A 12,633-nucleotide genomic window follows, 5' to 3' on the forward strand; every position below is an offset into this window, starting at 1 on the left:
TACATTCACCTTGATGCTGATACAATGATAAAAAAAAAAGTTAGTGACATATACAATTCTTTTCGCGATAGCGGTACAAAAATATTTACTTAAATGTTGTTTCACAAATGTTGTCTTCCGTCAAAAACTTATAGTCAATCTTGTAGTTAGTTTATAATATAGTATTGAGTGGAATGAAGGGAGTAGTTGTTTAAGCAATTCTAATATTTTCTTTCTCCATATAGTATTTTTTCTCCAATGAACCATCTATAGGGAAAAAAAGGACAAAATCCATCGAGTAATTAATAAGAAATAAAATGGTGAAATTTGATTTACGTGATATTAATCTTATCGTTATTAATTTAAGTTTTTATTTAAATAATAATAGAAAAAGGGCATTGAGCCATAAAGATGTAAGTATATTTATTTACCTTCGAATAGCACAACACCACAAATCTTGATAGTTCCTACATAAGAAAGTTTTAAAAAGTGATGAGCAACCAATTGAACTTAAAAACAAATAAATGAATTATTATTTTAAAACCTTAATACATTTACCAAACCTTAATACATTTACCTACCACAAATCTTGATAGTTCCTACATAAGAAAGTTTTAAAACGTGATGAGTATTTCATAACCAATGGAACTTAAAAATAAATTATTAAATTATTAATTTAAAACCTTAATACATTTACCTTACCTTAATACACTTACCTTGATGTTGATATACTGATAAGATTTAAAAAAGACTATTTACATATACAACTACGATTTTATTGGCGATGAGGGCAAAAAAATATTGGCATGAAATTTGGCTCACAAATTTTGTCTTACATCGAACATTTATATCCAATTGAGGATGCATGTTATGACTTTTGGGTGTCTTTTTATTATTATCATCAAATTTAATATATATAATAATTATGTAGTAAGGTTTAGGACTTTTGAGCATTCTTTTTCATAATTAGCAAATTTAATATAAACATAAATATGGAGCAAGGAGAAATGAAATGTTAAAGGTTTGCTTTAATTTTTATTTTTATTTTTATTTTTTTGTTGACAAAAGCCACCTTGTTTAATGTTAAATATGTTATTATTTACTCTTAATATCAACAAAATATTTATTTTTTTAATAAACGGAGTAAATTAGAATTATGTGATATTTATTTGTTGCTTAAAATATTCTAACAATAAACGTCGAAATTTAAAATTTAATATGAATTTTGATTTTAATTGTTGTTTAATTTATCTACAAGCTTAAAAGTCCAAAGTATAATATTTGTAATGCTATTTGCATTTAATATTTCTTTCTTTTTTTTCTTTTTTACTTTTAAAATTAGAAATAATGATGTAAACTTTGGTGTAAATTTTAATTATAAATTATGAAATTTTGATGTAAATTTGAAAGGGATATATAAATTTTGGAAAAAAAAATATATTTAAATTAATGTTATATAATAATAAGTTGATGATTTATACCACATTAACTCGCCATGTCATATTAAAATTTGACATGTCATGTGTAGTAAGTGACGTGGCTTTTTGGTAGTGTAAGGTGGCATTTATGACGTGGCATTTTAAGTTCCCCTTTTAATAGTATTATATAGATTTAAATTAATGTCATATAATAATAAGTTGATGATTTATACCACATTAACTCGCCATGTCATATTAAAATTTGACATGTCATGTGTAGTAAGTGACGTGGCTTTTTGGTAGTGTAAGGTGGCATTTATGACGTGGCATTTTAAGTTCCCCTTTTAATAGTATTATATAGATATAGATATAGATAGATTGGAGCCTTTGGATGAAGCTAAAATATGATTCGATCCGTTAAAAAAAATGGACCACATTTTTTTTTTAGAAAATGAAAAGAATCTTAACTCGAATTTATGATGCGAAGAGAGTCTAATGTACTTGGACAAACTATTAGATGAAATGAAATGATAAATACTCCCTCCATTCAACTCCACTTTGCAACTTTCTATTTTGCGCACTATTTATAAGCGAACGTTCAACTTTAATTTTCTCTCGATACATGAGTGAAAATATATTCATGTGGGATCTTATTTGATTCGTCTTTAAGAATACATTAAAATATCTAACTTTTATAATTTTTGCAAATACGCAGCTAATGATATTTATCGTGTAAAAGTTGTGTTGACAAACGTGATAAAAGAAATTTGTAAAATGGAGTTGAATGGAAGGGGTAGGTTTTAGATTAAGAAATCAAAGGCGGCGTACATTTTGGACTATGGTCTTGTTACTTGTACCAAGTGTCGAGGTTTTGTTTCTATAGTCGACGTAAAATAGGACTGTAACTTATGAATTGGTGCAAAAAAAATTCACTATGTACAATTGACTAATGTGCTATATACATACTCGGTACGAAGTACTTATTTATAGGAGGGTTCCTAAAATCGTTAAATACTTATAAATAGTTGAAGATGGAATGCCGATAAGGCGATAATCCAATGAAATTGTTAATAAAAAAATTATGGTAATTATTTAACAATAATATAAAAATATGATTCATTCATATGAATTAAATCACTTATTCTCGAGGTTACTTTCATCTTAATTCTTTCGATTACATTAACCCAATTCATGATCAACACAAACACGATAATTATTAGAAATAATTTCACTATCTAAATATTAATACAATTTTATTTCCAAAAAGAATAAGATGATCAATTATTATTCCTAAATACATTAAGCTAAGAAAAGTATTCTCTTTTTTTTTTTATTTAAAAAATTATTATGTGGTTCAATGTACATACTCAATATTCTACCAAATCTCCCTTTTTGGTCGAATTTTACAAATATCTCAATTGATTTTAATTTAATGTTATAATTTATTAGCATAAATAAGGTGAAATAAATCAATCAATCGATAGAAAGAAAGAGAAAAATAAAGCAAAGGATTCTCAAGCGACTAATTTCTTAAATCTTTTTGAGAAAAATAAAAATCCCTCAACAATCTTCTCCCATGGCTTCCACCTCACAAGCTTCACTTCTGCTTCAAAAGCAGCTCAAAGGTACATACAATATATATTACTCCATCTGTCCCGACTCCCGATCATTTGTTTACCTTTGATTAAAACATCGCTTACAATGAATATAAAAGTTAAAACAAAAAGAGTATCAATTAAACAAGTTTAAATTCAATTGATCTAATTATGCAATTGGGTATTCAATTGAATTGTGGTATGATTAAATTTAAATCCATGTTTTGCAGATCTTTGTAAGAACCCTGTTGATGGGTTTTCAGCTGGATTGGTTAATGAAAACAATTTATTTGAATGGAGTGTCACAATTATTGGTCCTCCTGATACCCTTTAGTATGTAATCTCTAATTTTTGTATAAAGTTTGCATTTTTATGTGATTTTTAGATTTTTAATTGATCAGTAATTGGATTGGTAGTTGTTGTTTGATGATCTTAGGTTGTATGATGAATTGGGATTTGTTCTTGGTTTAATTTGTGTTTTGTACTTGTAATTAAGTGTGTAATTGAGTTTGATTGAGCTAAGATTCTCCCTTTGACTAATTATACAAAGAAAGATCATAGCTTTACTATGCTAGGATGGTAATTGAGCTAGTTTAGGTGATCTGGTGTGGTTTCGTGGTGATTTTGACATTATTTTGAGGGTGATTAAGTAGTTGTTATTGGGTTGGGTGTGAATGTGTGATGCTGCTGTCGATCGGGTTGATCTGGCTTGCTATTTATTTGCTGTATTTCAAAAAGTCCAATAGCTGGTTAGTTGCAATGGTAAAGTTATGAGATCCAAGTCACAGGACCGGATACCATCCCGTGTAATTTCTTTTTGCAAAGTTCGCCACTCTTGGGGTATGGGAAACTAGGAATTTGATAGTTGTCACTGTTCGGTGTTCACTTTAGATAGAGTGATCCATTGCTGTGTTCATGGTCCTTGAACTGCTTTTCAATTTATAGAATCATTGCATTGTGCAGCGAAGGGGGATTTTTCAATGCAATTATGACGTTTCCACAAAACTATCCGAATAGTCCGCCATCCGTGAGGTTTACATCCGATATATGGCACCCTAATGGTAAGCTGATCTACTATCTCGTCTGATGTATATGAGCTTCGATTTTATTTCTATGATATTTTAATTTTGCTCAAAATATGGGACGGCTAATTTTGCAGTTTATCAAGATGGTCGGGTTTGCATATCAATCCTTCATCCACCCGGCGATGACCCAAATGGGTATGAGCTAGCAAGTGAGCGATGGAGTCCAGTCCATACAGTAAGTGCACTCAGAGATTTGTGTGTGTGTGTGTGCATCCTTTCATGGCTTACTTTTGTCTAGTGTAAATGCTGCTACATTCATTTGGTGTAAATGCCCAATATTGTGATACTGTCCAAGGGCACTTTAACGGATTTGGTATTCTTTGGAAGTGTGTGTGTATGAGGACCGCTTGTCCTCCATTGCTTCTTCATCGCTTTAATAACATTTTATTTTCGTATAAAGAGAAAAAGATTGGCCACAGATCTCATTAGGAGTTAGGCTTAAGTTTTTGACGTTCCTCCTGAAAGCTGATGTTAAGTCCATGATGTAAAATTTGTTGTTCCCCTTAGACACGGAGAAATAAATATACTAAACCTCTTGACTGTTTCTTTACCTCTTTAGTTCTGAATTGTATGTGGAACTGTGAAGTAAAACGAGTACAAAACTATTTCTGATGATAAATATTTGTTTATGTATCAGGTGGAGAGTATAATGCTTAGTATTATATCAATGCTCTCCGGTCCTAACGATGAATCACCAGCGAATGTTGAAGCCGCGGTATGTTCTATTCTTCTATTTGTTTTCTACCTTTTGGTGTTACTTGTGTCTCATTTCAATTTTACGTTGCTTTATCTTTTACCCTTTTATCTGCATAGAGGGAGTTAGAGGGAAACGCAGAAAGACAGTTTCATTTGTTTGGTTAGAAGAATGTAGTTGGAGGGATTTAGAGGGAGGGACAATGGATCCTGCCATTTCGCTCCTCCAAGCCTAATCAAATTTTCTCCAACATAGGAAAATTTGTGGTATGACTGGTTAAATCACCTATCGAGATATAACTGGTTTAGCAAGTTATGTCTGTTAGACTTACGTAAATTCTTTAAAGAAAAAAAAGGATCTATGCACAAATTTACGTCTTCGCTCCTCTAGGGAAATAGATAGCAAAGTAGTGTCCAGCTTGATTTATTTAAGCTTTCTACTTCGCGTTGAAGTTATGCAGGACTATTGGTGTATCTAATCTCCGAAAGGAAATAGATTGTTCAGTTTAAACAACTTTTAAACTCCTAACTTTCTCTTTTATATTGTTTGTCCTCGCACGTTTGTGAAATTTGGTGTGTGTGTATATTGTTTTCCACGATTTAACTTGTTTACGCAACGATTTCTGCATGAATATGTTTAGTGTTGTGCTAGTACTCTATCCGATTCATTTTTTTTGTCAGTTATATGTGTGGAATATTATTTTAGCCCCCTTGATTTGGAATCAAATTACACCATTTCACATTTTCACCCACCAAACTAGCCTCCCCATCCTTCTTTGTCCGATAACTCCCTAAGTTTCATTAAGCCTGTCCAAATCAGGGCCATTGGCTCAGAGCCTCTGAGGTTGAAAACAGACCCCCGAAATACACCTTTATTACAATCCGACCCCTCTCCTAAATAACACTTTACCCCTCCCGTAATTTTTTAAATGTAGGTGCAGAAAGTAAATGTAACAATTCAAAAAAAAATGATAACTAAATGAACACAAATTCTCATTTGTGAAAGATATATCCGTCGCAAGCTTGCGACGGGTCAAGTATTACCCATTTGGGTAGATAAGACAAAAACAGAATGCCTAGGGAGTAGCAATATGTTTTGTCGTATACCCACATGGGTTATACTTGACCGCCGCAAGCTTGTGACGGATATGCCCGTCACAAGGGAAACTTGTTGCTAAATGATATGGGCATTTCATAGGGTTGGTCCGAAGGAAGTCTTTGTTGTGTACTTTAACCTGCTGTATTTTCTCCTAAATTTGAAGTGAGATGGCTTAAGTAACACGTCCCTTGTCTAATATTGCAGAAAGAATGGAGAGAGGATAAGGACGGGTTCCGGAAAAAGGTTAGCCGGTGTGTAAGGAAGTCACAAGAAATGCTGTGATACGTCCGTATGCCTCAAAGGTTCTCGGGCTCGTCTATGTAGCTTTATTTAGGCGATGTTATGTGAACTTACCCTATAAGAAAATCGGAGAAATTTACCGAGCAACTATTTCCACCGTAATCTGGAGGGATTGAATGGGGATCAAACTTATTTATCCAATTTATGTCAAATGCCTCCTGGCAGCTAGGCCTTGTCGAACTATATTGACTATTATGGCTGATGCATTTTGGGCCTTCGTGTATACTATTTTTTTTTTGTGGTTTTCCGTTGGCGTGCTTCCTGCTCTTTGGTGGGATATTTTGTTGTTGATCGATTTTTTAAACTTCGTACTCCGTTGACTTTACCAGTTAAACTAGTTCCACGATTTGCTTTTCACAAATTCCTAGATTTATAATAATCCATCTAAAGGATTACAGTCTGAAACATGCTATCAGAATGTCACAGCAAAGTTAAATTTAAAGAACAGGAGGCCAACCTTTATTTTAAACTCGTAAGCACAAAGCGACATCCACATTGTGAAGCATTTGGCGGAAAAAAAATCGTTTTAAAATCTAATCAAAGTAATTTTACAATGATATAATGATTCACTCCGTGTTACTTCGTATTAATCATTCTGTATTAATCATTCCATATAAGACGGTGACATTGAACTAATCATTCTTCTGAAAAAAGAGGAAGTAAAATAAGAAGGAAAACCAAAAGTGAACATTGTAAATGTGAAGAAACTGGTTAATGGATAGTGACACCGGTTATTCGTACTAAGTAATGAGATCAAGTCTCGCTATAAGCTTATCATAAAACCGTCTCAACTATAAGCTTATCATAAAACCTTCTCAGCTAGATGCCTAGATCACGAACATTGTTATGCTGAATGGATTCAGCTACTAATAAGTACTAAGACGAAGTCTCTTACGATAAGCTTATCATAAAACTGTCTCAACTAAATCTTTAACAATATTTTCCTTCCGTGTCGGCTGTTATTGAGTCTACAGAGAATGTTCTTGACCGTATTATAACGACCAACTGTACAAACTAAAATCCAGAATTTGTCAGGATTATGAGATCATGATTAGTGAAACAGCTGAAAATTGAAACAGCTGATTGAACTCGTGATTATGAGATCACGATTGCTCACTTAAAAGTTCGCATATTTAGGAACATACTTTCTCCCATCCAAACCAAATGTTACATTTGACTTTTTGGCACTATTCATGATTGTAGAGAATCTTTGATATTATTAGTAATGTATAAGAGAAAACATAGTCATGTGAGATCTTGTTTGATTATCGTCATGAATGCTATAAGAATATCAAGTTTTTATAATTTTTAATAATGTGTAACTAAAGATATTCAAGTTGTAAAACACGCTTCGACAAACGTAATAAAGTCAAACGTAATACAGAGAATGTTCTTGACCATTTATATAACGACCAACTGTACAAACTAAAATCCAGAATTTGTCGTATCATTCACTCACTTTCGCAATTCTTCGATCGCACAGGTTTTTCTTCCTCAAATTCAATTTCTTTGTTCTTAATTCGTTTACGGAGTATTTTTGTATACTGTACCTAATTAATTTCATCGTCTTTAATTCGAAATTTGATCTTCGTCGGAACTATTGATTATCGATTTTACTTCGCAATCATTAGTTTGATTCATGATCATGAATTCCTGATCGCATACTGTTGAATTCAGATACTTTTGGAATAATTTAGCATGTTAAATCAAGGTCTTGTGTGATAATGTTTGGCGAACTTTATCGGAAGCTTGAAATTTCAATGAAATTTAACTGTTACTTCGTTCTCGTTGTGTTTTAGGATACCGTAAAATCGGCATCTTATAGTGATTTTCTAGTGTCTTAACGTAGAAAATCGATTGTACTTCGCAATCATTGGTCGGAGTTATGTTGTAGAATTGTACTCCCTCCGTCCCGGTCAACTTTTGTCCTTTGGTTTTGGCGCAAAGACCAAGGAAAGAGAAAATGACCAATTACTAAATGACAAGTGGAACAAATTGAGTATGAATGATCAAATTGCTCATCAAGTTTATTCTTAAAATAGAAAGGACAACAATTGACTGAGAGACCCTAATATGGAAAATGACAACAAATGACCGGGACAGAGGGAGTAGCTGATTGCACTCGTGATTATGAGATCATGATTGCTCACTTAAAAGTTCGCATATTTAGGAACATCTTAGTGAAACAGCTGAAAATTGAAAACAGGAAGACCATAGTGAAATGAAGCGAATATTTATTAACTAATGTTAAGCAAAATTTGTCGTAAGCTAGGGATTCGATGAAAATCAGCTGTCCTGAGGCTCATTGTGTTCTATGATGTCATTAATCGACGATCTTGTTGTTTTATTAGTGCCTTGCTAACATTTGAATGAGAATTGCGAGATTTCGATGAAAAGCAGTTGTGCTTTCAGGCTCATCGTGTTTTTCTATTCCATATGTCACAAATTGGAATTCTTGTTTTATTTGTTAGAGTACTTGCTAATGTCTAAATGTCGATTTGTTGTGGCTTGAACTTTTTAAGTGATAAGGTTATTGCAGTTGGAGCTAGAAATTTTGCAGTTTCTTTTATCTTGTACTCCGTGAATTATATAGTCAAATGGCTTCTTGCTAAGGAAGTTTAGCATAAAGACAAATGGTGATGCAGTTCATGTATTTTGTAGGATTAAATTTGTAGTCCTCTAAAGACGGAGCTAAATTACAAGACTCGGTGAACACTGTCTTTGCCTCCTGCAATTAGTTCTTGTCTAGTTTATAAGAGGTTTCAAGCATTAATTCTATGTCATGCATTATTTCCCATGGGTTAAGGTTTTTTTAAACTAAGCTCTTCGTTCTTTACTGTTGAAAGTACTTGATCCAGAATATAAACTTTGAGTAGGAAGTTTAGAATGTAAACTTGATCCAGAATATATCAGCATTTGCTGATATATCCGACAAGATGAGTGCTGCTAGTGATCATACTGCTTCTGGGGACAATGTGGATAACGATTCATCTTCTCTTCAGCCATGTGTTGATGGCGATACAAGGCAAACAAAAATCATCCTTGTTTTTTACTTGATTTTTGATTGGCTGCATTCTGGTTAAAGCCGAATAATTTAGATGCTTTATTGTTTTGTAAGTATAATCGTTTGAATTGCTAGTATATGCACCTGCCTTATAATCTGTTGCTCTGGCTATTTCCACAGGAATGAAAATGAGCCTTCTATCTAGTTGTCTGCCATTGGAGAATTGGATGCTTAAACTGTACAAAGAACTGGAAGAGCAAGGGTTCAGCTTACCTGAAAGGTGATCAATAAACTCATAAAGGAATACAATCAATCTGCTTCACGACATTTTAGTAGACTGTCCAACTTATCATCCCAACTAAAACTTTATCGTCTTTATCTGAGCTGACGGTCATGCCACACATTGAGGAAGTGAGATATGTAAATCTCATTGCGCTGATAAGCACGCGTCAAAAACTAAAGGCTGTTTATCATTTATATTTATCTTTCAGGTTTTGAAACCTTTAACTCGACAGAAGTTGGAATTTCTGGGGGAAAGATATAGGGAGGTTCTTTCTGAGTATTTCCAGGATGTGCAACATGTTCCAGTTGTACTCCCAACACTACGAGAAACTTTCCTTTTATAGAAGGCTTGAATGACTCCCACTTGATTGCAAATGGATATAGTTGCGAAGGTCTTCGTTCGGAATATTCGGGATCTGAAGCTGATGTGAATCAAAGTTTTGATCACCTGTTGAGAACAGCCATGATTGGAATTCTTATGTTGTGTGTCTTTGGTGCAATCCTGGCTGGAATATATGAATCTGAAATTTGGACAAATTTATTCCCTCATTTTCGCACCTTGTAATTTTGTCGTAATTATGGTACTTGATGTCTATGACATCTTATTAATATGGGGCGTTTCAGCTAATTACAAGTAGGTGAGTGCCGGAGGTAAAAAAAACTCATGATGCGATTAATATGAAACTAACATCATCTACAGGTCGGCGAAAGATATTCAGATAACATAGAAAAAAAGGCAGCGCGGTTGGACGTGAAAGTGGTTTATTAAGACCCATAAATTTAACTAATGGAGTCACCAAACCCATAAAATGTGAAATTTAACGCAATTTTAATTTCCCAACAAAATCTTACCAAAAAAAAAAAAAAAAAAATCAACAGTATATAATATTTCGTTCCTTTTATTACTTCGTAATCACTACGGAGTAACTTACAAGTTGGTCCATCATTGGATCAGCTATATTTTCGCTACAAAACTGAACCATTGCTAAAATAAGTGTCCGGAGACAAATAATATTAAAATCGAGTATAATTGAAATGCGAGTCTAAGCTATCAAAAAGAACAGCACAACTTCAGACACTTTGATCAGAGATGTAAGCTTGAGGTAGGCATCTTTCGCGAAGACATGTACTTGACAGTTCTTTCGTGAAGACGCACGCATCTTTCACAGCATTACACATTGCCACCACTGTTAGTGTTTGCCCAACTCACTGGTACAGACGTACAGTCACCCAATCTCATCAATTTAAACACTAGTCTCGAAAACCAGGTCTAAGGTTGAGACATTATGTTTGATAAGGAGTGTTGTTGGGGCCGAGAATTAGAATGGCTATGCCTAAGAACCTCATTTATCATCATAACTATATCTTCTCCACATTGCATCGTATCTGCTACTCTGAAATTGTGAACAATATCTATGAGATCGACAAGATTACAACCAGGCAATCTCCCAGTGAGTGTTTTCTTCATCAAGTTTTTGACATCGGCAGCATTTTCCCATAGACCAGCTGCTGCATAAATGTTGTAGAGTAGAACGTAGCACATTGCATTGTTTGGTTCTAATTCAATCAGTGCTTTGGCTACTTTTTCACCTACAGATGTTTCACATTGGAATCGGCATGAACTTAGCAAAGTTGCCCACACTAAAGATTCAGACCGCATTTCAATGCCACAGTCGCTGACTTTCCTAACAGTCTCTAATGCTTCTTCCAACAGCCCATTGCTTGCAAAAAGATTAGCCATGCACCAATAATGTGCAAAATTGGGTTTTAAACCGTATACATCAACCATCTGTTGGAAATATACTCGTCCTTCTTCCATCAGCTCTGCACGTGTACACGCACAAATAACACCAATAAAGGTTATTTCATCTGGAAGCACTCGTTCTCGTACCATATCTCCAAATAAACGAAGCCCATCCCTAGGATCGCCATGGAGGCAATGACCCAAGATCATTGAATTCCAACAAACTAAATTTTTCCTTGGTAAACTATCAAAAATAGCACGCGCCACGTCTACTTTACGACATTTATTATACATATTGATTAGGGCCGTGTTTACGATCAAATTCAAATTGCACAATCTTCTAACTAGAAACCCATGTACAGAAGCTCCCTCTTTGAGTCTAGCAGACCTTCCACAAGCCGTAACAACATTAACCACAGTCGCATCGTTTGCTAATACCTCTTTCGTCACCATCTCCCTAAAAAGCTTCAAAACCAGACCCGGATTCTTACCCTGCAGATAACCACTCATCAAAACATTCCAAGACACCACATTTCTCTCAGGCATTACATCAAACAGCTTATGTGCACTCTTCAAATCACCCATTTTCGCAAAGGCATCAATCATCGAATTCCACGACACGGAATCTCTCTCAAGCATTCCATCAAACACTTTCAATGCAATCTCAATCACACCACAAGAAGCATACATATGAATCAATGAATTCTCAATTTGTAAAACACCATTAAATCCATACTTAATCACTTGCCCATGACACATTTCACCCAAATTAACATCACTCAACTTAGAACAACAACTAATTAATGGAGGAAAAGTATAAGAATTAGGAAAAATCCCACCATTTTTTAACACTTCAAAGTAAAAATGCACACCTTTTAATGGCGAACAACTTAAAGAACACGCCTTAATCACAGTATTAACACAAACAATATTTGGGTTTTTAATTAAATCAAAAACCCACAAAATGTAACGCAAATCTTCAACAAAAGATGATAATTTTAGCAATTTACTGCATAAAAAAGGGTTTTGTATTCTACCAGAAGTTACTAATTGTGCATGAATTTGATAAATTTGGGATCTTTTTAGGGTTTTATGATCTAAATAGTTTGAAATCTGATGAACAATTGAAATATTATTATTATTATTATTATCATGAATAAAATAATGAGGGAAATATTGTGAAAAAGAAGAGTATCTTCGGCATGAGATGGTTCGAATTAATACTCTTGCCATTCATCTGAAATTGGGTTTAATTTATTTTTGAATTTGATTTCCGCCATTAACGTATACATTCATGATTCTTTGCTTTCTCTCTCTAGCTTTTTGGTTAAATGGGGTGCAAAGGTCAAAGGAGGAAAGTCAGCGTAGTAGTATCAAGTATGAGGTTGATACGACGTCGTTTGTGTTAAAAAAGTGTTAAAACGACGAGGGTAG

At 33.8% G+C, this 12,633-nt stretch overlaps 2 protein-coding genes and 1 long non-coding RNA gene across 3 annotated transcripts; 2 read left to right on the plus strand and 1 right to left on the minus strand.

The window, feature by feature from the left end:
* The first annotated feature begins 2,625 nt into the window (after positions 1-2,625).
* Positions 2,626-6,503, plus strand: LOC141615975 (ubiquitin-conjugating enzyme E2 7). The gene is made up of 6 exons (XM_074433833.1): positions 2,626-3,022; positions 3,223-3,325; positions 3,956-4,053; positions 4,152-4,252; positions 4,715-4,792; positions 6,074-6,503. Exons 1-6 carry the CDS (start codon positions 2,974-2,976, stop codon positions 6,149-6,151), a joined length of 507 nt encoding a protein of 168 aa, XP_074289934.1. The 5' UTR covers positions 2,626-2,973; the 3' UTR covers positions 6,152-6,503.
* A 1,051-nt stretch (positions 6,504-7,554) lies between these two features.
* On the plus strand, positions 7,555-10,084 carry LOC141616076 (uncharacterized). Its single transcript, XR_012530456.1, has 3 exons — positions 7,555-7,652; positions 8,831-9,453; positions 9,665-10,084. It is a non-coding gene; the product is annotated as an uncharacterized LOC141616076 (long non-coding RNA).
* Positions 10,085-10,336: 252 nt separating this feature from the next.
* LOC141616007 (pentatricopeptide repeat-containing protein At3g51320-like) lies at positions 10,337-12,580 on the minus strand. The gene has a single exon (XM_074433835.1). It carries the CDS (start codon positions 12,430-12,432, stop codon positions 10,726-10,728), a length of 1,707 nt encoding a protein of 568 aa, XP_074289936.1. The 5' UTR covers positions 12,433-12,580; the 3' UTR covers positions 10,337-10,725.
* Positions 12,581-12,633: the final 53 nt, after the last annotated feature.

This window comes from Silene latifolia, chromosome 1, assembly GCF_048544455.1.
Source record: "Silene latifolia isolate original U9 population chromosome 1, ASM4854445v1, whole genome shotgun sequence".
NCBI lineage: Eukaryota > Viridiplantae > Streptophyta > Magnoliopsida > Caryophyllales > Caryophyllaceae > Silene > Silene latifolia.